Source organism: Patiria miniata, unplaced genomic scaffold (genome assembly GCF_015706575.1).
Source record: "Patiria miniata isolate m_02_andy unplaced genomic scaffold, ASM1570657v1 HiC_scaffold_3, whole genome shotgun sequence".
In the NCBI taxonomy this organism is placed as follows: Eukaryota; Metazoa; Echinodermata; class Asteroidea; order Valvatida; family Asterinidae; genus Patiria; species Patiria miniata.
This window is the reverse complement of record NW_024037069.1, coordinates 35,449,831-35,475,129: the sequence shown is the minus strand read 5'-3', so window position 1 is coordinate 35,475,129 and position 25,299 is coordinate 35,449,831. Positions and strand designations below refer to the sequence as shown.

At 39.6% G+C, this 25,299-nt stretch overlaps 1 protein-coding gene across 1 annotated transcript; it reads left to right on the top strand.

The window, feature by feature from the left end:
• The first annotated feature begins 421 nt into the window (after positions 1-421).
• On the top strand, positions 422-25,017 carry LOC119737637 (WD repeat-containing protein 36-like). The gene is made up of 22 exons (XM_038212108.1): positions 422-666; positions 2,437-2,464; positions 3,205-3,305; positions 4,742-4,859; positions 5,589-5,721; positions 6,646-6,700; positions 7,429-7,561; positions 7,981-8,156; positions 8,727-8,847; positions 9,078-9,227; positions 9,759-9,907; positions 11,482-11,596; positions 12,501-12,666; positions 13,300-13,408; positions 13,764-13,843; positions 14,323-14,430; positions 14,671-14,771; positions 15,612-15,775; positions 15,914-16,033; positions 18,605-18,692; positions 19,364-19,551; positions 23,648-25,017. The coding sequence occupies exons 1-22, from the start codon at positions 514-516 to the stop codon at positions 23,795-23,797; spliced, it is 2,706 nt and encodes a 901-aa protein (XP_038068036.1). The 5' UTR covers positions 422-513; the 3' UTR covers positions 23,798-25,017.
• Positions 25,018-25,299: the final 282 nt, after the last annotated feature.

Here is a 25,299-nt window from a genome sequence, read left to right as displayed (position 1 = left end):
ACTTTCAATGTGTATGTTTTGTTTTAACGAAAAAAAAACTACTTTATTCTGATTTTGGGCGTCTGCAACCCTCTGAAAAAGCAATTTCATTTTGTGCACAAAATATTGAACCCGTTCTGCGAGAGCCCGAATTATTATCCGTCAGCTAATAAATCAATTTTTGTGATGAAACAATTCAGTAACTACACGTCGGTTGACTTTTTTGTTCGATATCTCATTCAAAAGTGAATAATTTCGATATTTCTAGGAGAATAGCAATGGAAAGAAATCTATAAAGTTTTACGAGGTGAAACTGGAAAATAGCAGGGGGCTGGGCCACTATGCTGGGCGTTTTGAGCTCAGCTCAGAACTGATGAGACCATTGTCACCTTCGGGCGCCCTCAATAGTTCAACAAGCGGGTGAATAGTCAGAGCCTACGTTGTGTACAATCTTTCGTTAGAGAATCCGGGGTTCCACACACATTAAGCATGTGCTGCGAAAAGTAAATTTTCTTCGTGAGAACTGCAGTTCTGATGTCGAGAATGCCTCCTGGAAGTCAGATATTTGTTGGCTTTCGTGCTCTGGGGTTCCACTGCAACCATGTTCCGCTTGCACTGCGCTATCATCAAAGACACAAGGACCATTACGTGGTAACATCGGTCGGAAAATCCTTCCACACTTACAACGTGAGTTCACGCAATTGACTAGCCCGACTGCGTCTGGCCGTACATTACTATCGCAAGCTCTGTAGTACGGCCAGACGCCCGATGCTTCCACAGAGACTGAATTTTGTTGGCCGCCGATGTAGCGATTTTGCTACATCTTTCGATCGCGATTATCTTTTCATCCAGGACACAAATTTCCAAAGTTAAGGTTCTTAGTCGTAGAGCAACTCATACCTTTTCGAAAAAACGTTCTTTGGTCTCAATATTTTTATCCATCTGGCCACAAGACGAATTTCAGTCATCAGATTCCACAAATATCGTCCCCAATGCGATCCCCCATGCGATTTCAAAATGGCGGCCGCGCTGTAATGTATGCAATATGCAGGCGCGCCCGCGCAAACTCATGAATATGCATAATTAGTCTGTGACGTATGACCTCGTGTTTTTTTGACGTGCGTGCAGCGGGGCCGTACGGTCATACGTCACAGACTGTTTATGCATATTCATGACTTTGTGCGGGCGCGCCTGCATATTGCATACATTACAGCGCGGCCGCCATTTTGAAATCGCATGGGGGATCGCATGGGGGACGATATTTGTGGAATCTGATGACTGAAATTCGTCTTGTGGCCAGATGGATAAAAATATTGAGACCAAAGAACGTTTTTTCGAAAAGGTATGAGTTGCTCTACGACTAAGAACCTTAACTTTGGAAATTTGTGTCCTGGATGAAAAGATAATCGCGATCGAAAGATGTAGCAAAAATCGCTACATCGGCGGCCAACAAAATTCAGTCTCTGTGGAAGCATCGGGCGTCTGGCCGTACTACAGAGCTTGCGATAGTACTGTACGGCCAGACGCAGTCGGGCTAGCAATTGACATGATTGAAACTGATATGATGACTGTATTTCCGACATACGCATTGGTGGAATTGAATTTTGTTGCCAATATTACTTAGTCTAGTAATACTAACATATAGTGGTAGTGGATATCATTCCCAAACATGAAACTTTTCCTCAGATCGGCTGATTTTTTTTTTTTTTTTTAAGTTGTGCCATTAAAAAATAGAAAAACACTGTAGGCCTAGCTAGCTGTCAAACTCTTGGAAAGATTTGCATTTCCTTAGAGCGTTGGAACTACGGCACCCTCCATACTAACGCTCCATCCAATAGGCACTCTTTGACTACATATTTATATTTACATGGTCTGACAATAGTAGGGCCCAAGTCGAATGTCAGACATGGCTTTTTAAATAGTTAATGTCAATGACCCAACCATTTGCCAAGAAAAACATCAGATTTTACCTTCAAAATGGCCACAGAATTATTAAATACTACCTGAGATACACTACAAGTAGTAGGGATCGATGATTAAGATCTTGTTGAAAAGTGAAATTTACCGTTTATTGGTGAGGGCTCCGTCACGAATACCACACAGACGCCATTTTGAAGATGGCGTCCGCGCACACAGTATCCGGGACAGAGCCCTTGCCAATAGACGGTAAATTTAACTTTTCATGCAGATCGTAAACTTGTAAACCTTTATATATCAAACTTTCTTGTATCTCAGGTGGCTTATTTAGTAAATCTGTGGCCGTTTTGAGGGTTAATCTGATGTTTTGGTTGGCAAAATGGTTGATTCATTAATTATTTACATGGGCCCAGAGTCTGGATTGCCATTATAATTGTTACCTCCGTATCTATCCAATATCTTTCAATATCTTTTTCTTGAACATAATTGATTTTTGATATTTATTACAAATGTACTATCTCTCCTGTCTTTTTTTCTTAGTGCTCCAAGTTGGGAATTGTTAGTGTCAGTAAGTATGCTCACCCATAAATTTTATTCAAAAATATTTAAGTAAAGGCCATTAGCTTGGGCTTTGGATCAGTAGGACTATCCCAAATATACTGAATATTCAAATATTTGATCATCAATCGATAGCTTTTTGTCGCTTTAAATTTTCAAAAACAGAAAACAATACACACATGCACACAAGACTGGGATGTTACTTTATCCTAAAGTTGCGGCGTTTTATTGTCAGGTGACACTTTTTTGGTCGAAGTAACGACGGTGGTTCATTGTTTCTATCCTTTTTACGTTCAGCAAAACACTCCATATCGATTGCCACACCCAAATTTTAACTGGCTGGCTCTGCGCGCAGTTTTTGTCCGGCGCGGCACGTAGTTGCAGCTGGCAGTTTCGAATGTCTGAATATTTTGTCAAACACAGTTTCAAGTAATCGAATGCTAAATTATTCAAAAATGGACAGCCATACTACATGTATTTTAAACATGTAAAAGTAGTCATCTATACTCTTACTCAGAGTGAGGCATACTTCAGAGCTGAGAATTCTTCCATCATTTGTCAATTCTGGTTAATCCTCCAAACGTCGTGGTAGATTTTGATGGAATTGGGGGTTATGTTTAAAGAATAATTGTAACTTTTTATGTTTTGTATAAAATGTAGTGTACCAAACTTTCAGTCACTTTACACTGCCATTGTTAATATTTGATTAATATGATTTTTTTCCTCCCTCATATTATTCCCTCATCCAAGGCAACACCCATCCTAGTGACATCAGATGCATAGCAGCCGATGCGTTCCTCGTATTTACGGCTTGTCAGAACATTGTCAGGGCGTTCACCCAAGGAAGACAGGTACAGATTCATAATTGAGTATTAAAAAAAACCAATTGGAACGGGGAAGCAGATTAATTTTACCCACCCTGATGTCATGTTACATTCATAATAGACCATTTGCACTGCAGCCATGTTTGAGGTGTGTGCTTTTGTTCAACAGGGGTACGTATGGGTAGATCTCTTGTGCATTCATTGTTATAATGAATGAACATAGCAAAATCAGGCATGCAGCTTTTCCTTGGATCAGCTGATTTCCTCTTTTTTTTACTTCCCATGTGTGCCATTGAAAATAGAAAAACACTGTACAAAGTCTTGGAAAGATTTGAATTTACTCTTTTTTGTGTGACTTCCCAGTTGCGTGCCTGCAAAATGTACCTCAAAGATAGCAGGTTGATGCAGTTGATCTGCAAAAGCCATGTCTGAATTGGGTACTTTTAAGCTGTAGCCGTAAGAAAAAAAGACGGGGCTATGGCTTTGGTATTGACATACTGTGAAGAGGACCGTAGCCGTAAACAACAAATGCTCCTAGTCGGTGTGTGACATTCACTTAACCCTCTGTAAGGGACCGAGACCATTCAGCCCTGGTATGAAAAGGGCCCTCGGTACCTCGTCTGGTCCAGAGCCCGTCCGGTCTTCAGCCCAGTGTCGTCCGGTACATGGTCCTGTCTGACCAGAAGTTTTGAAGTCAGTCAGGCGCATCAATTTATTGCCCTTCAGAGAAGTCCAGAGCAGAACGATAGCAGACTTACCGGATTAAAGATAAAATCCTTCCAAACGCCTTGGTAATTTACGGTCCCATTGTGTGCGAAACAGCGTGGGGTTTGATCTGTGCCGATGAAAGTGTTCTATTGTTTCGCGCTGAGAGATGAAAACCACAAGCAGGTTTCTTCTGGGATATATTACATGTGTCAATACTTGCAAACAATAGACCCCAGGATAGAGGAGTTCCTGATTAGCAACCGGACCAGCTCCTAGGCCGGTAGCTGGGACGGTACGAGAGGACTTCTTGGGAGGGGACGAGCTTACCGAGGAGCCCTTTTCATACCGGGGCTGAATGGTCACGGTCCCTAAACCTTGGCAAAGCCATGTCTGTATAAATTGTGGCTAAGGCTTATATTTTTGCGTAGAGAATAACCAAAGCCATTAACTACAATAGTTATTTCAAACACAGCTGTAAAATTTACTTCGTCCTAGATGGAAAAAAAGTTCAAAGGATTACGGCACAACAATTTGCAGCACAAAATTATCAAACTTTTCAATTTAATGAGAAAGCAGATTTTGGTCTTATCAAACAGTGATCTAAAGTCATTATCAGCACTCAAACCCCATCCTGAGTCCACTTAATAAGTAACTATCTCTGTTTACCTATTAATTAATGAAACTTTCACTGTATTTCATTCTCTGAATACAACAAGTGAATATACACGTACTCTATTATTCCTGGTTATTTTCAGGTTCTGTACACCTACATCGGGCACGACAAAGATGTCCATCTTCTTCTGCCGTTTGGTGATCATCTCGTCTCTGTTGATGAAGACAGTCTCTTGAAAATATGGGATATCAAATCAGCAGGTGAGAATAAAAAAACAAAATGAGATTTTCAAAAGAAAGTGCTTTGAATCAATGTCATTTGCCTTGATAATCCAGAGAATGGCAATCGGCAGATATATTCTTGCGGAGCATTTCTATAGTTTCACCAAATTCAAAGTTTATTCTCAAAGTTAATTTACACCATATGCAAACAATTAAATTTTGCCGATTCAAGGAACAATAAAACAATAAACTGAAGCAGGTTATTAAAAAATTAACCAGAGAAATAGTTCTCATTCAAGGACATGTTACCGATTGCAAGGGAACTAACGGTCAATTATGGGCAGTATTTGACGGGAAAAAAAAATCTGTTCTCGTGATGGTTTGGTCCTAACCATCGTGAGGAAGTAATGGTCATTCCTCTTCTCTTGAAAATGACAGCATACCAGGCGCAATAACTTCACAGGATGCTTGCTTCTATTATTTAACTTACAACTTAGTAGGATATTTCATATTTTGGCAGTTTCATTTTTGAATGTTTGCAAATGATGTCATTATCCTTTACCTATTTAAGAAAATACATAATCATTTCATCAATCATAAAAGCCAACTTAAACATAAAGATTATAAACGTCAATCGTTAGCTCAAGAACCTAAAGTTATTTCAAATCTGGTGTTGCAGTCACCTGATGCACATTGGCTCTCCTTGTTGTTCATCATTCCAATGTACAAGCTTGTTTTCTCATTCTAATCCCGTCTTGACTTCATCAGAGATTTACCTGGAGATCCAGTTTGATAACCGCATCTTTGAGGCGACAGCGCTCATGCACCCCACCACCTACCTCAATAAGATTCTTGTGGGAAGCAGACAGGGTACCATGCAGATCTGGAATATTAAATCCAAGTAAGTAAAGCCGTGTCTGAATCTCATATGGCTATGGCTGGAATAACACCCGCACCTATGGAAGCCACTGGCTAGCGGCTACCGCTACTACCCATAGACTCGTGTGTTCTTGCTGGCCGTACTAGAGAGGTATGCCTTGAGTAACATTTCATGACGCTAGTTGAGGATTAAAAGTACAGAACTCAAAACTGAATGTGGGAAATTCCCAAGATCTGGATAAAGGCCAAGAGGCACAAACAACGGGGATAAAACGAGGTGCTAGTCTGAGGAATTTGGAATAAATTTTTATTTGATGAGATTTGGTCAGGATGTACATTGTACAACGTTGCGAAAAGAAGTATTATGCCAACCCGGAAGAACATCATTGACTCTAACTGTCCAGATGTATTTTTACTGGGTGCCTTTCCCAATCCTCAAACTGCACCACCATTCTATAGACGTTTATCATGCTGCCACCATTTCAGTCATGCTCCCCGTATCCAATAACAGTACTGAATGATAATGTTCTTAATGCAAAAAAGGAACCAGACTATTTTTCCTTCCAGTCTCGCTTTGGTTACGTTGATTTGAACGGGAAGAAAATCAAGATGGCCGCAACGTGATAATGGTCTATAAACCAGTATCACACTCCATGTATTTCTAGTTGGAATTACCTCCTATAGTTATACTATGAATAGCGTACCTAAATGCATAATAATAATAATAATAATAATAATAATGTAACATGTAAATGAAAGAGCAGGTGTTTTCTTTCAAAGAAAAAAAATAACTGCGATCTTTTTTTTCCTTTTTTTTTTCCCTCGTTTAACAGTTGTACTTTCAAAATGCATTAACTGCTATATGTTATGTAAAAGTGAGAGAACATTTTTTTTTATTAAAAAAATACTATTTAATGCATTTTGTGTATTTTCCGTCTTTCTTTAGTAAGCTAGTGTACAGCTTTTCTGGCTGGGGTTCTCCCATCACAGCCATTGAGCAGGTAAGATGAGTCATTGTCTTATCACTTTCCTCTTTTGGGATAATAAATAATTAACTTTAAGTAATGTTTTTTACGTTCTGGACAATTTATTTAAAATAAATACAATTAACTTGTAGTCTGTATTCTAAGTCATTCTTCAACTCTGAATCAACATTGGTTTTACAAAATTCTGCACTTTTATGTTATTCGAATAAATAATATATTAATAATCTAAGTAATTTTATTATAATCACCGAAAATTGTACCATAGGTGGACATTCTCGTGGATTTATACACAAACAAAAAACCTCCCGTAGTCCCCTTTCTAAAAACTTTCCCCATCAAAACTTTTCAGTTATACTATTCTCGACCTAAGGAATCCTTTTAAGCAATTTTCGACATTAAAATTTCTTTTAGAAATGGTAGTGAAAGCATTGAGGAGACACTCTGATGTCTCGCTAACGCAGAGTGTCTCCCGAATGTTAAATAATTTACTAGAAAGTGTCTACGTAAGGTATCATTTGGTGATACATTTAATACATTCTTACCTATCACGGTAAAATCGTGTCAACGCAGCTTGTGAAATATTGTCCAATTACATGATATACAAATGGACGCAGAACACGCAAAACAAAACTTTACGTATGCAATTCCATGGAGTTGTCTAAGGGGCGTGACTAACTCGCAAACAAGTGCTCAACATTTTGGTTTTAAGATGGATATTTCCTTATTGTGTCTCGTTGCCATAGGCCCCAGCAGTTGACGTGGTGGCCGTGGGACTCGAAGATGGCAGAATCGTCGTTCACAACTTGAAATATGATGAGACCATCGTCACGTTCACACAGGAGTGGGGTCCTGTAACTGCTATCTCATTCAGGACAGGTAAGGAGGATTACACCTGGGGACTAAGTGATGTATGCTCAGGTAGAGTTTAAAGGGAACCTTGACTTGGATTGGTCCTAGCAGAAATCAGCCCAGTTGTTAGATTTTTGTGAATTTGATGCACAATTACCCCCTGACTAAGTTACAATGAGGTAGTTAACAGGAGAGACTTGAATGTATATCCATTGTGTGGCCAGCACCCACCTGAGGATGATGTGGGTTGCAGAATAAAATGAATCGTACATACTTTGTGTCATACTTGTGCAAACCTGAACACACCCACATGTATCTCTCCCGCGGAAGATTGGGCCATGGTGCCCCTTTCTCTGTTCATGGATGGGTCGGTGAGGTTTAAAAGAATGATTCTGAGGGATGGAATTTTACAAATGTCTATCTCGGCTCACTGCTGCACATCTTAGATGGTCACCCAATCATGGCTACCGGCAGCCCCGTGGGCCACATCGCCCTCTGGAACCTGGAGGAGAAGTGTCTTCAAGCTCAGATGAGAGACGCACACAAGTCGGGCATTGCTGGCATGAGGTTCCTCTCATCAGAACCTGTCCTAGTCACCAACTCGGCTGATAATTCTCTCAAGGTATTCCCTAATTTTTTTTGGGTAACCCTCCTTTCCTAAGCTAAAATCTAGATGGCCCTTCCTTCACCCGATAAAAACAATTTTAGATTGGGAATTTCTGCAAAGGCTTGAACAGTAGACTTGAAAGGATCTATTGCCCTACCGTAATTTCAAAACAAAAAAAAGGTTTCCCAAATGTTGCCTTTTATATTAGTAAATATTTTTTCAAAGAATAACTTTGTTTTTCATTTACCAAAGAAATTACATTTTCCAAATGAATTAAAATTAGAAAACTTTTTGGCAAATCAGGTCGTTGAAATTGGGTTCTTTTCATTGAAAGTGATGCCACCTCTACCCCCTCCAAGAAATAGGTTGAATTCAGTTGTCACCAAAGTGTTAGCTACAAGAATTGGGAAAAGTTTCCAAGCTTCAACAGACCTTTTTGCGTTCACCTGTCGTGTTTGAGGTTATGTGTAATTTTGATTCAGGAATAATGGATGCATATACCCTAAGCAAGGCCAAAATAGAAGTGGAAATCAAAACCCGATAGCTGAATGTGCCGAGTTTTTTGGTTCTATTTTTTCCAACCAGATGTGGATATTTGACCAGCCGGATGGCAGTGGACGTCTACTTCGCGTCCGTGCGGGTCACAGCCTACCCCCAGCAAAGATACGGTTCTACGGTGATCAGGGACAGAATATTCTCAGTGCTGGTGAGGTTTCCTTTCATGTTTCTCTTTCTTCCTAAGTTTTTGCTCACTTACACAGTTGAAGATTAAGGTTTGAAAGCACACGATTAATCCAACTTGACAAATACTAATCTTTATTTTTGGCATCTGTTTCGAAATAAAATTGACAATTTTAGTCTAACATTCCAAACTCTATGAAAAAACTTTCTGTTTTTTTGCAATCACAATATCTAAACTCAAATTTTATTTAATAGGTCAGGACAGTACCCTGAAATCCTTCTCCACCCTGCATGAGAAGCACAACAAGGACCTGGGCCAGGCAAATCTGAAGAAGACGTTGGGCAACAAGAAAGGAGTACTGAAACAGAGATTCAAGATGGCTGCCATCACCCACTTTGCCGCAGGTTTGTTAGTTTGATCTAATTGGTCACTGTGCATTGTCAAGCCCCGCCCACCTTTGGTTTGTGTACATTTCTCACAGTGCTTATGGCCAAATTTAACTGAACTGTTGTGGTCATGTGACCACAAGTCTTTGATCTAATTGGTCACTGCACTGTCAAGCCCCGCCCACCTTTGGTTTGTGTACATTTCTCACAGTGCTTGTGACTGAGTTAAACTAAACTGTCATGGTCATGTGACCACAAGTCTTTGATCTAATTGGTCACTGCACTGTCAAGCCCCGCCCACCTTTGGTTTGTGTACATTTCTCACAGTGCTTGTGACCGAGTTTAACAACTGTTGTTGTCACCTGACCACAAGTCTGTGATCTAATTGGTCGACATGCACTGTTGGCTTGACAGAAAATCCTTTGCTGACAATTGTCCATAAATGAAGAATTTGTGTCCAAAATGTGATATATCCATATGGCAAAAGTGATACAATTGCATGGTTATGCAACAAGATTTGGAGGTTTTTGGCGATTATTTTGTCGACAGAAAAAAGTCGGGAGAGCGAGTGGGACAGCATTGCAGCCTGTCACCAAGGCACTGCCATGGTAACCACATGGAACTACCAGCGAAGCACTATGGGTAAACATAAGCTGACGTGCCTGCATGCTTCCCAAGCTACAGATGTGGAGGCTACGGTGAGTAGTGATTTCTTTGACTGATTAGATGTATGACCTGTTTCTACTTCATCAGTGCTACACAGTGGGGACAATAGACCTAAGTACCATCGATATCAGAATGTTCAATAATTGATATATCGGAAATCCAACGACGAGAATATTGATTATCCCATGTAAAAGATCATAAAGATGACACTTTGATTAAAAAAAACCCAAAACCCACCACAAGTTTGAATTTTCCATGGCTTTCTCTGGAGCATATTGCTCAAACTTGTTAAAACAAATCTCAGCACTGACAGTTTGTCCTGAACGGGCGGTTTCTTTTGCAGTTTTACTTCGGGGGAGGCCGCGAATTCCAGCGAACGCTTGGCATTTTGCTACGTTTTTATTTTGAGTCACAAGCACAAGTTGCCGCCAAGTTTTATTTCATTATACAGCAAACGTTAAACACAAGTAAAAACACAAACGGGAGATTTGTTTTGACGCATTTTCGATATCATTCCTCAGTATCGCAAAATTTTGATATTCGATATGATAAAAAAATTGCTATCGGCGATATCGACATCAAAATAATATCAAATAATAAATTTTGATATATCGATGGTGCTTAAATAGACCCCACAAGTCTGTCTGTATTGGAAGTCTATCTGTCCCATAGGGAAAATGCGATGGTGTGTGAGAGAAGAAATGAAGAAACAGTGGTCTTCCCCGCAAATATATTTATATAATGCTGATCTGGTACACGGTACCCTGTGGAGACATGTGCACAATAGGGAACAAAAGATTGTATACGTCTCCACAGAGCAATTTCTATAGATGAACACGTCTCCACAAGGTTATCACGAAATGGATATATGGATTTTACTCAAAAAATAGGAATTTCCTAGTTTCAAATTGAAGCATTTTATGTAAGGGATATTAGGCCAAAAAAAAAAAAAGTCGGTCTCTGGTCAGCGCGCGCGTCGATTTTAAGCATGCGCGTCGATCTTTTTTTTTTCCAAAATGTTCCGCGGTAGCTCCAACAGCGCCCTCTATTTCCGCACCTCCTCAATTTTTTTTACCAAAGAGCACCAAGGAATGGGAAATTACACCAAGGCAAATGATCGAAAGCACCAAGGCAAATTATGGAGGCCACCAATGTACATGAGGACACAAAAAAAGCAAAATAGTACCCACCTTGTCTGTACAATCCAAGCTGAAGAAAAAAAAAAAAAAAAAAAAGCCGCGTGGCCGCGTCAATTCCGGAACTTTGGTCTGACCAGAGACCGAATATTTTTTTTTTTTGGCCTTAAGTTCGAATTTCAGCCCAGGAAATTCACTCTGGTTAAAATAGGAGCATTTCGAATGTGCACTTTCAAACTTGAAAACTTTAGTACAGAAGAACAAAGAAATGACGCCACAAGGATATAAATTCCAGTATGCTTGTGTGAATGTATGCGTGTATTCATTTGTAAATCTGCTTTTTTCTTTGTGAGTGTCTGCATTGACACGTTCATCAAAGCAGAAATTCCCGTGCGTTCACCAGTTATTGTTGAGTACGTTTACCTTAAATATTTTTAACCTTTATAATACTTTTTTATATATTTTTAAAGGCAATTGACATTTCCTCCTGTGGGAACTTTGTCCTGGTTGGCTGGAGCACTGGTCATGTGGACACCTACAACATCCAATCAGGGATTCACAGGGGTTCCTACGGCAATCCAAAAGGTAGACTATCCAATCAAATATTGGCTCCAATTAATTATTTGATGGAATTTGTAAACAAGCAAAAAAACATTCAACACGGCCTGCAGTGAAAGTAACACATTTTGCTATTTATGATTTCCTCTACTCACGGAATGTTATTAACAACCAGAAAAGGATTTAAAATAAATAGGAACGAAATAACTCGGGTCATTATTGCTGATTTTTCTTTCTAGACAGGATGAAACAGGTCAAAAAGAACTCATGCAGCCTGAAGTGAAACTGCACAGGCTTACTGCTGATAATTTTTAATTGGATGTAATTTTTGTGAGCAAAAGTAAAAGGCTGAATTGAAATTGAACAAGTTCATATTAATAAGGTACCTACATGTAATTACTCCAATTCCCAAGTCATTTTTTGGCTTGATTTTTTTTATTTTTTCTACCACTGAATATAACAGTATCTAGATATTATTTGTATCTATGCCTTAAGCCAAATGCTAATTTACGTATGCCACTAATACATTTTTTTTAAAAATGGGATTTTAAGCATAAATCTAAATTTTCATAAATTTTAAGCATTCCAAAATTAAGACAAGATAAGTTTGCGGTAGCACCGTGTGAATAAATCTCTTTTGTGAGTATGTGTGGTTCTGCATCCTTCTCACGCCTCACAGCACCCATCCTTATAACATCGCATCATCGTTGGAATCCCTCATTCTCCTGACGACGGGCAGAGCATACTGTTCGAAACGTTGAGTCCCTCAGGTTCTTTTCAGAACATACTCACAAAAGAGATTTATTCACATGGTGCTACCGCAAACTTATCTTGTCTTAGTATCTTTCCACCATGCAAACATTCCAAAATTGGAAGAAAAAAAAATCAGCCATGCACTAAATTGCTTTTGTCTACCTTTTTTTCCCACCAGCACACGATGGCGCTATTCGAGGTCTTGTCATCGACGGTCTCAATCAGGTGGTCATCACAGGATCGCTAGATTCCAAGTTAAAGTTCTGGAAATTCAAATTGCGGAAAGAGTTGGACAGTTTGGCACTGGACGCACCCGTCAACCAACTCTTGCTACACAGAGACAGGTACAGATTGGATTGGCTTTGTGTGTTATCCATAGAGGGCGCTATTTAGGGTACTCATAACAGACTAATGAGAGGGAACAAACCATGATATATATTTGATGATTCAGAAATATGATCCTAAACTCAATCTCCTTGACCCTTACTAGATGATGGATGTATAAGATTTGAGGGTATATTTACTGAGCTCTTAAAAGTGTTGCCATGGGCGTTACACAACGCTGGAATTCCCATTACACAGATTGATCCAAAAAGTGCTACAGAGTGATTATTGTTTGCCATTTGTGCCAAAACAAGGTTAGGCATGCCTAGTCCAGCTGGACCCAGAAGTCTCGGGGAGTCAGTCAGTGCACCAGGCGGGGGAGAAAGACAGTCAGTCACTTAGTGACTCAGTTAGTTAGTTATTAAGCGAATCGGTCAATTACTCGGGGAGTTCGTCAGTGACTCAGTAAGTCAGTCAGACAGTTGACAGAGGAAATTGGTCAGCTTTCTTATCCCAACTTGGCATAAATAAGTCTCCCTGAAAATGTTATTTCAGTCAACAGAACTATCTTTTTGTAAGGAAATTTTCTACACACAAGCAATTGTCATTTCTGGCCCCTGACATGCAGTCCTATTTATTGGTTTGTTTGGCAGTTCCATGCTTGCAATCAGCATGGACAACTTTGTGGTTGTAATTGTGGACGCGGATCTGCGCAGGATTGTACGAAGGTTCAAAGGTCATCTGAACAGAATTACGGATATGGTGAGTTGAACTGCTGCAATAAATGTAAAGAATCTCCAAATGTGACCCAACTCTACAAAATGAGTCTCAAGTCACCAATGCTACTTTGTAAAAACTACTTAGTGAAAGATTGTCTTGAGATCAAATTACAAATCGATTGTTCAGTTACCATCAACCTTCACCTAGGGAAGGTGTACTTTGTTAAAATTTGTCAATTTGGTTTACCATAGTTTTGAGAAGAATCTGTTATTATTATACAAACTGTTTGTTGATTCAATTTCTTTTTAAACTTAAGTAACAATACGCATATGAGATAGGCAAGCAGCCCATTCATAAATATGCATGAGCTGATAAATATTCATATTGTTGACAACAGGCATTCAGTCAGGATGCTAGATGGCTTGTGACCTCATCAATGGACTCTACCATTAGGACGTGGGATCTTCCCTCAAGCAGGTTTGTCATTGTACATTTTTCATTACTAAATTCTTTTGACACAATTTAAAGGCATAGAATCATTTGCTTTTCATGCATTTTTTTTGTTTTCAATAATAACACCACTCAAAATCCAAAAAAGAATATTCAAAACCAAATTTTCAGCTCAGGGAATTGTATTTTTATGAGAAAACAGTGCAAAATCAACCTTTTGATCACGAAACACGATTTCATCAATAGTGCTCTTTATTCCAAATATCAGTCAATTGACTGATCGTTGGAAATCACCTAAATTTCTTGAAATTTCTTCTAAATGACAGCAAGCCAGACGGAATAATTTCACGTGGTGATTAGTACCAGTAGGATCTTTAATCCAAGTGAGCTTTTTGATGATAATTTGGTCGGTTATTTTTGGGGTACATGCAAATGTTTCATGTGCCTTTAAGCCGAGTGGTATCACAAATCATAATTTTTTTCCTCTGTTTGTTTCTCTTTCTCAGACTTATTGATAGTTTTCTTGTCGAGGACGCAGCAACGAGCTTAACGCTATCCCCAACCGGGGACTTTCTGGCCACAACACATGTAGACGATCTCGGTGTCTATTTATGGTAAGTGCTTTTCCTAATATTGTCATATAAAATCAATATTTAATCTCAAAATTGTAGACTACAAAGCTGGGTCCTGCCAAAAATTTTAACTGCACAATTTCAACACAAATGTAGTTTTTTTCAAATTCTTTTTTTTCGTGCTCTTATTAAGATTTTCCTTGTAGTCTGCGAACTATTGTGCAAGAGAAACCTGGTCTTCAAGCTTTTGATCAGAAATGTTATTTTGTTTGTTCTCTTTAGGTCCAATAAAACCCTGTATGCCCACGTGCCCATCCGCCCCCTTCCAGACACCTTCGAGCCGAGCACAGTGGCTCTACCAGGTACCCACCTCCAACCACAAGGTGAGTGCTTCTTAATTGAAGGAGCGTCGCTAGACCACACTTTGAGAACTGAATAGTCGGGCTGCATATGATTCACATTTGCAATGTAATTACAAAATCTTGGGTGGAATTTGGTGGGGGTTTTATTACGTCGCATTCTAAAAGTGAATAACTTTTGAAACTGGCTCAGAGAGTGCATCTATAACCCTAACCCTGTCAGATGCAACACAGTGCATCAGGTGTAACAGTCTGTGGGGCCTTGCTGCATTGAGCCATCAACACCAGTGCATAAACAGCCAATTCTGAAAAAAATGAGAGCTAGTCCCATTGAACAATGCCACAGTTGTATCGTGCTGCGGTTGGTAACCCTAGACTCTGAGCACGATTTGGCGTTTGGCGATACTTGACCTAGTGGGTCTTGTTACACTAGGCAGGTTTTATAACTTGTTGACTGTCGTATGTTGTTGTATTGCCAAGGTTTCTAGCCACATGTCCGGAAGGGTTTGAGTTAAAAGGCCCATTGAATAGTTTTCTTTAATAACAGAAACCTGAAAAGGCACCTTTGAGACCTGTTTACCCTTGTTTATTTCCTTGAAAAAGCCATTCTAAGTGTGTTTTATGAATTGTTGGTTTTTATGCTGATATAATATTTACTTAAAAATACATGAGCAAACATCTGATACAGGGTCATGCCCAAATCATGTGGCTACGGCTATCGGTATATAACACACATGTCTGTGGGAAGTGGCTTCAAGTGGCTCCATAGACACACGTGTAATTGGAAGCCATAGCCATGTCATTTAGACATGGCTTTAATCTGTTTTTGGAACTATTAAACACAATATCTTGTATTCTTGACAGATATTCATGAGATTGATTCGGACGAGGACCAGACAGTTGACCTCAGAGCTAGTGACCTCGTGTCAGAGTTCAAGTCACCACAGCAAATCTCAGCCGAACTGGTGACACTGTCCCTTCTGCCCAACTCCAGATGGAAAAGTCTGACCAATTTAGAACTCATCAAGGTAGGATCCTGCTCTTCTCTGTGTTTAACAGTGTTTCCTTCGTTTGGCCCGAAAAAAGCTCACAAGGTGACATATCTAAATGTAAATTGTCAATTTTGCAATTGTTAATTGTACATTTTCTCTCAATTTTTTTTAAAGCAACGGAATAAACCCAAAGAGCCCCCCAAAGTGCCCAAGTCAGCTCCGTTCTTTCTTCCGACGATAGCTGGCTTGACTCCAAAGTTTGCAGCACTGCAAGATGACGATGATAAAGATAAGGTATGAGAAGAAAGAAGTTGTTAATATTTCATGCATAAATGGAAAAGTGTTTCGATGATGAGAAACATGTGCTTCTTCTGGGACTATGAAGTTGTAGACCCTGGTTAGATTTAATAATAATGCGTATTTATAAAGTACACATATAAACGAGTATTGGTGCTCAAGGCACTACATTATTTTTTATTTTATTACACTTCGCCACTGGCTGATATAAAAAATATTTCAAGATATACAGAATCATACATTGAAAAATACAGAGAATTTACAGTTTCAATAAATTGTTAAAAAAGAGTTTATGCCAGATCACGGATTAAGCCAGTGAATGGCAAGATGGAACAGGTGACTAGCACCTCTACAGAGCCATCCTACCACAGGAAAACCAGATCTTATTAAAAATTATTGAGATCCTATTGAGATCCACACTGGCAGCGCTACAGGGGGGGGGGGGGGATTTGCCTTCCTCCCTCCCCCCCCCCCCGACCCCGCCAAAGGGCACTCGTACCATAACCCCAGGCTGGACTCAAACCAACATTATGGGTTCATCGGCTGGTAAATCAAATTAGCTTCTGCCCTTCGCCGACGTATAAACACTGTATACTCCATCTCATGAATAGTTAATGCGGTACCCGCTGCTATGTACATCAGACTCGAGCCAACCGTTCCTGTTAGCTCAGTGGTCGAGTGGTTAGACATCTGTACTAGAAAGCAGGAGGTCGTGGCTTCCAGTCCCAGCCGAGTGACTTTCACTTGGGAGGTAACACACTGAGTATACAGTGTTTATACGTCGGCAAAGGGCAAAATTTGATTTACCTCACCCTGACGCACAAATTCCATCTCATGAATAATATTAACGTATTTCGATTTGATTTGGATATGAATGGCTTCTAAAGCCAGCGATAGAGACAAAGCCAGAAGTTTCAAGAAGCGCCATATAATTAGTGGTTTGTTTCACCTACGCAAACAATGCTGACATATGCCAACATTGAAAACGATGTGTGTGTTCCACTTTAATACGCAAAAAATGCTGACATATGCCAACATTGAAAACAGTGTGTGTGTTCCACTAATTAATACGCAAAAAATGCTGACGTTTGCCAACATTGAAAACGATGTGTGTGTTCCACTTACGCAAAAAATGCTGACATTTGCCAACATTGAAAACGATTGCCCAAGTTGTTGTCGTTGTATATTGGCTACTCGATAACAAGTGGCTGGAGAGGGCGCTATCACCACGAACTGCTATCACCCAGGAAAACACTATCACAACTGCATCATGGGAATCTTGTAGCGGTTGTATCACGTTTGCACCTGTGTCATGCGCACGCACCTGTTTGGCCTAATATTTTCAGTGCGCATTCAAAACCTTTCAGATAAGTACTTGGTACTTGGTACTTGGTGGTTATCCTCTTCAGAACTCCCGAACCAAACTCTTAAATTTCATCCAGGAGCATTGAAGATGCAACAAGACTTGTGTGCAATTGCAAGAACCATAATTGCCTGAAGAAGTAGCGCATGCGCACTAGTTTCCCCCATTTTTCGTGGGGAGATTTGACAAGATTCCCAAGACGTTGCTGGCGGTTTGTGGGTGACGGCGGTTCATCTTGATCCAAGACTACCAACGTTGGCGAATGTTAGCAACAAAGGCCAAAGGTCTTCCTGAGTCCTTAATTACGTTTTTTTCTGTCAGGAATGAAATTTTCCATTTTCAACCTCCCAAGTGAGTGCATATATTACTGGAAAAAAATCATATCCAGTCACAGTTTTTCCAGGATTTTAACTCTTTCAGTGCCCGCGAAATTTGAAAAGTTTAACCCTAAAGTGCCCAACTTCGAGCGTTTTTGTTCATTGTTCAAAATTCTGTAAAAAAAAAAGGAAATAAGTTTTACTCACTAAATTTTATTGTTGTTGCTCTCTGATCCTTGGTATATTGGAAAGTCAAAAGTAGTCACATACATAGTGATACACCCTGAAACACTGTCCTGCACACAGGGGAATTCCGCACATTTTGCAGAAAATACAGGTTTTAGTGCGGCACCCTCTCGCAAGAACTCAAATAAAAAAAAATACAGGTCGTACATGCATGAAAATGGTACCATTAGAAAGAGCGAGAGCGCCCTCTTTTGATAACATGTTTACTCTACCTTGTAAATGTACGAGGTTTGGCGATTTTAATCATGAACATTACCTCGTATATGTACGAGATTGGCGCTTTTGGACGAACAAATATACCTCGTACATGTACGAGTTTGGCACTGAAAGAGTTAACTAGTGCTTTCCAAACAGTGACTCTTGACGGTTTGGCATTCAGGACGCGGCATTTTGAAACTTGTTTTAAGGCAGAAATTCATCGGTCGCTCCACAAAGTGACTTACCAGGTTTAAAACAAATCCATAAACAATCCATCAAATTGTATCTATTGTATCCTTTAATACTTGGCAGAGCACCAAAACAAATTGTAAAATGCAGTTCTGTTTCTGGTTAAGATACTGTACTTTTTTTCCCTTCCAGAAACCACTTTAATTCATACGACTCAATTATATTGGCATGACGTAGATTTTCTCTGTTTTGTAGGGAAAAGTGAAATCAATGAGTCTTCCAAGTTTTGGACAACAGTCTCGACTTTCTTCGGCTCTTGAACGGAGCGTAGAATCTCAACAATGTGAGTTTTCATAAAGTTTGTTTTTCGCTTTTAACAAATCCTCATTGACTTGACTTGTTGCTTAGTTTTAGGGCTTTGTTGCCTAGTTACGGCTTTGTTTACACTGTATGAATAGCTGAATTCCCCCCCCCCCAGATATTTAAATTCAGCTTTAGTCCTGTCCAAATTCTAGATTTATTTGCCCAAAAAAGTTGTATAATTTATAAAAAAAAAAATGATTTAAAACATGTAGCCCTTTTAAGAAAACATTCCAAAAATTCAGCTTTTATAATGATCAAACCGTTTTTCAGGGTCATCACAAAATTTGAAAATAAAATCATTCCTGAAAGTAATAAATTCATCACCTCTTTTATAATAAAGGCTTTTGGGATTTGTTCCTATTTGTGGGGGCATATGTAATGAATGATATCCAATGTAATGCTGGCAAATTATATTTAGTTGTGTTGAATGTTTTTTTTTTAAATTTCTGCTACTCCTTTCAACAGTCAATTTCCTGCACAGACATTTAATAACATTTTCTAAAGTTATTTTGGGGAAGTTTTGTATTGTGCTACATTTTATCTGAGAGAGTTTGAAGCGTTTCGTATTCAGGCTTTTGGCGAAAATATGTAATTCATCAAAAAGTTTTTAAAAAATTGTTCAAACATTAAGCAATTTGACCTTTTTTACAGTTGACCCGATTCTTGGCCTTTTGAAGTCCTGGTCACCGTCAGAGATTGACGTGGAGTTGCGTAGTCTTTCGCAGCTAGGGGGTGGCTCAACTGACGCTCTTCAACAATTCCTCCGTTTCCTTGGCAAAAGTCTTCAGGATAACTTAGATTTTGAACTCCTACAAGCCTACATGACCATCTTTCTTAAGGTTAGTTGATCAATTACTAGTAATTACTGGAATTACCTTGGGAGTGTGGCCTAGTAATAAGGGTTCATGACGCATGATAAGGGGGTCAGGGGTTAGAATCCAGCTGCTGGCCATATGTTGTGTCCTTGGGCAAGCCACTTTACCCCCACTCCCTTCTCTCCACCCAGGAGTATAAATGGGTACCGGCATTAGCTGGGGAGTAACCTGCGATGGACTAGCATCCCATCCAGGGGGAGTAGAAATATTCTCAGTCGTTTCATGCTACTGAAACCGGAGATAAACGCTGGCCTGATATTGGCTCGCGGCAGACTTTACTTTTTCTTTGAACCTGAACTTTAACCACCAGTCATCACCATTATACTATAAAGGGGAAAAGGAACGTGTATTTTTATGGTGTAAATCGAGGACACACATGTGAAACATCGGTGTGTGATTGAGGACAGGAGTGAAATCGGGGACGTCCTCGATTTGAAAACGTGTACAAAACCAATGGGAGCTGTTGCAAAAAAGTTTGAACAAAAGATTGATGAGGAACAATAGGAAATGCTTGATTTACACCACAAACAAACATGTGTTTGTGATGGTGGTGGTGGGGGGGGGAATGCTTACTTTACATACACTCCGAGGACAGACAGACAAAGGGAGAACGACAGATTCTTTGTTGTCCTCGAACGTTCATCTTTTGTTGAAAACGGTCCTCGGTCGTGCCTTTGTGTGCTTCAACTATGGGAGAGTGTTATATCACAGGGACCGAGGGAGAAACAATGCCTTGTCCTCGAACGTAATGTTGAGGTATGACTGTGTGTGTGTAGATGAGTGTGTACACACAGTCTTGTTCTGTAGTTGTGGGGACATACACTCGTCTGTACGAGGTATTTCTTATTGATTTAGTGAACAGTGGTTGTTAGTGATTATTAATTTTATTCTGTTTTATTTTATTTTATTACTACAGTAGCCAACACCTGGTCTCATGTTAAAAAAGTTTAATGTATTACTTTTAAATTATAATAATAATGATAATTGCAAATTGTTTACTTCAGTATTTTATCCTGACGTTCAGACACTGTTATTTTATTATTAACGTTCTAGATAATGCAGATCTTGGATGTATTTGCCGAATATTTTAATCAAAGTCCTACCGCACTGTTTTTATTGTCCTTTTTCTTTCTTTTTTTTTGGGGGGGGGGGGGGTGAAGGATAAAATTTGCCCTTTTCTATGGCAATGCCCTTTTTCACCAGAAGTTCCCCCCCCCCAATATTTTGTTACACAAGTGCCCTTTTTTAACAAGTGCCCTTTTTAAAATTTCATCGGAACGTCAGCATTTGTGCCACCCTGGAAAGCGCCACCTATTGTCTGATAGTGGCCATAATTGTCCAGTTTGAACAGTCCACCCATAGAACGGTGGTAAACCCCCCCCCCCCCCCCCCTTCCTACTTTTGGATATGGAGGCCAAGTAACCGGTGAAAAAACCCGTCTACCTTTCAGCACGGATTGGCGAGTGCCCTTTTAACCGTGACGTCTTCCCCCCCCCCCCCCTAATTGACCTTGCTACGCCACTGCCTACCAGTATGTATTATTGACTGATGGGTTGCCACGGCGACCTTCCCTCCATGCACAAATAACGTATAGTATGACAGTGTCACCCCTTCCATATTGAACAGAAAAATGTGCTGAGCATTAATCTCTTCCAAGCAGTTATTTTCAATTAGGCCCAGATAGAAGTGACATAGTCTAAATTAACTCCTATTGTTTGATCATTCAAACAACAGACGTTTAAATCATTTTCCCTACTTTCCTTTCTATGCATAATTATACAGACTATTAAAAAAACCAGTCAGATCTCATTCATGTAAACACTGTGACTAGTCAAAAGACATAAGAGGTAACTGGTAGGTACAGCCGACATATAATCACTTCCATTCAAAGCATGGCTATCTCAAATTCACAAGGGAATTCTTAACTGTTAACTCTTAACTGTTAACTCTTAACTGTCAACTGTTAACTCTTAACTCTTAACTGTTAACTCTTAACTCTTAACTCTTAACTCTTAACTCTTAACTGTTAACAGTCATGTATTATTATCAGTGTTATTATTCATTTATGGTAATGAACCAAGGAATCTTCACAAGTGCCATAGGCACTGTAGCTCACAAGCCTGAAGAAACCTGTAGAGAGAAGACAATGAGAAGAAATTACAGTTTTAGAGGTGGGAGGAAAACCCCAGAAGAATTTATTTTCTGGGGAAAAGCCACAGAATCAGGCAGGAACTGAAAACCCAATCCACATGTTGGTCCAGGGTCACAGCGGTGGAAGGCGAGGAAATACCACTACGCCAACCTGACTCCCCTAAAATGATTGATTTTTCATGCTGTGATGGCATAGCTGAATTCGTTAGCCAGAGTGGGCAATTAAAATCCTGTTAAAGCTATAGTCCATCATTTGCAGCCATCCGAAAAGTAACTGGCGTAATTATTGTTGAAAAACAAACTTGGTTGAAAGATAGTAAGGGAACTAAACTCCCTGTGAAATTATTCTTTCTGGGAAGCTGTCATTTTTAAGTACTCAACGAAAGAAGGCATTTCCAACTGTGATTCTTAAGAAGCACCGTAGGAAAATTTAAATTAGTAGTTCGTTTTGTTATTCAGCGCAGCGCGCACAAGTATTGGAACGACGCACACGCGTGCGCCATTGTTATAATTCGTCGGATCACGGTGCGCTACGTCGCGTATAGCTGCAATTCAAAACAATTCAAAACATGATTCAGTAACTTTTGATTTGAAATTGAGATCTTAGAATGCTGTTTTTCTAGGAATGTACAGCTGAAGCTTAGCTGAAACTTCATCAGGTTAGATGCTCAGTATCCTTCATTAGATTTTGAACTCTTTTGTTGCTTCAAACAAACAAAATGCACAAATTACAAATGATGGACTGTAGCTTTAATGAGCAGGCTCACTACACTAGCCATACATACTCTACAAAATGTAATGTACAAAAACGATCATTATTTCAACATACGGTATCTCATTATCAGCTCAACATGCAAGTACATTTGTCACATTCTGGCCTTCAATTTTTGACATTTAACCTTGTTTTGCATCATTAGACAAATGTGTTTTTGACATTTAATATTGATATTTAACTTTGTTATCATCAGACAAATATCATCGTTTCAGCTGGAGGAGGTTTTACACAATTTTTCACGTTGCTATAGCAAACCTACGTCCTGGTTATTTAAAGTAGGGAATTTGTCGGCAAAATATTTGCAAAAATCTCACTGTAAAAATATTGTTTGTTCTGATACTAAACATATTGTTATCCACTTGATAAGTACAATCACATTTTTAAATTTGGGATATGTTTACTGATGGTAAATTTCAAGAAAGTGTAATTTCAATCAAATAAGCAGTTTGAAAATATTACCATTTATTTGAAAATGTTTGCTTGCTTTTTCCATCAGTTTTGTCTGTGCACAAAAATGTTATTTGTTATCCTGTTCATGTCAATGACATAAACATGAAGGCCCTTTTGTCGTTGTAATCAGCCTGGTGTATCTACGCAACGCTAATGGCCAGGTGTGGTGCAGAATTTTATTATCATTTATTATTCATGCTTGCTTGGAACACAATCAATGGTAATGAGTTAAATGAGGCGAGACCAAGTGGCCAATGATAGGTTGTCATGCCAATGCAGCACCAGTATTATTTCTGTGATGGATTTTTGGTTTGGTTCTGTTTGTTGGTCAGTCTGTCCATCTAGATTTTTGCTGGTCTACGGGTGCCAGCCTGTAGTCTTCTTAACTTTTCTACTGAATGACTGACTGACTCCCCGACTACCTCCCCCCCCCCCCAACTCCTCCTGAGATTCTGTAACACTGATCATGAAAATCAGTCTTAACAAAAACTCATCAAATTTATTATAATCTGACAAAATTGCCATAATCGAATAAGGCCCCAAAAAAGTCTTCGGTTTCTGGTATGGAGCTTGCCCCAAAAGTGGCTTAGGATTTTGTTAATTAAGATAATGCTTCATACCATTCCGTCAGGGCTACGTTAATCGCCAGTCAACCGTGTTTTCTCCCATTCTTTTCAATTGCAGCTCCATGGCAACGAGATTGCCAACGAACCGGTTTTGGCAGAGGAGGTACGCCAGCTGGCAGCGGTACAGCAGTCGTCATGGCAACGGATACAAGCACAGTTCAACAAGTGCCTTTGCTTGATAGCCTACATGAAGAACCCTGCCGTGTAAAGGGAGTCGAGAGGCCGTGTGAATTGCCAGATAGGGTGAAACACATGGTGGGGGACATGAGAACCCTGCCGTGTGAAGGGAATTGCCTGGCTGTGTTAAGTGAAAGATATGGTGAGACACAGGGTGGGGGACAGGGAGGGGGCGTAGTGCATCCGTACCCACTGAGAAATTCCAAATTCTTTGGGATAGAGGATTTTAAGTGACAAATATCCCATGCCAATGCAAGAGATATTTCCAATTCTTGGAAATAAGGGACAAAATTTCTGTCCTAATTTCTCTCTTCCTTCACTTCAGTGTCCAAGGTTCCAATCCAACTCAAGGATAAAGTTTTCAGTCTGTTTGACTGCTTCGTGTTTATGTTTGTGTTATGTATTCTCTGGTCACTCACTTTTAACACCCCCCCCCCCCCAAACAATATAATGATTTTTTTTAAGTGGTTTTATCCATCTAGAAGAGAATGGTAGAAAAGGCTTTGGAAAACGGCTCAATACGGAACATAACCACCAAAGCTTCGCTCCACCCCCAGGCTGAAATGGAACGGTCTAGACATGACCATTGATCAATTGCTAACACTTTTAATCATCGCCTTCCAAGAAAACATACAAACAACTGTCAACAAAAACAACAAATAAACTGAATAAAGATTGATACTTCGATGCCTTTTGTGACCGTGTGTACTGAACACCCTGCAGTAGGCCTTTTGTGACTGTTTTTACTGTTTTTACGTTTTAAAGCACATAGTCGTGTAATTGTGTTCTTCAAAGATGGCGGCCTCCATACACCAAGGGAAAATTAATTTCCCAGCCGCCATTAAACCATCGGCCGTGGGCGCATAATTGCATTATTGATTCCCGGCCCATGGATAGAAAATGTCTGGTAGTATCACAGAGAAAGGCCAAAATCACTCCGAAAGTGGAGAAGGGTTTCTGCCTGATGCTTGACAACGCCTTTAATCACCCCTGACAAGGAGAAAGTGCGAAGCAAGACATCGATTGGTGTGCTTTCATATCCTGTTTTGTTGGGAATCAAATCTGGAAATGTTCATAAAAACAAGGACGAGCTATACTCCCGTGTGCGAAGCGACAGCGTTGGCATTGCTATGTTGGTGTGGTTAAAAGGGGCATATGTAAAATGTTGTTTTGTCTGGATTTCAAAAGAACTCGTGACCTCAGTTGTAAAAATTTCTTGACATTTTGATTAAATTGTGAAAAGTACCTCGAGACCTCGAGTGTTACAATTTGTAATATTTCAATTTGATTTACCCCCTTCGTCAAAGAAAAGGATCACCGATTGCGTAATGTTGTCTGTGCAGGTTGAATAATTATTGACCACAAATTGTTGTATTATTTTTTTTTTAAGAGAGGACCTCGGATTTTTTTTCCAGGTTCCAATACGTAACGACAGAAATATATAGAATTGTGGCAAGTCCATGGTGACCCAATATGGAGACAGAAAACGGAACAACAAATAGGTTACTGCTTGCAATGATGGTGACTGTCAGT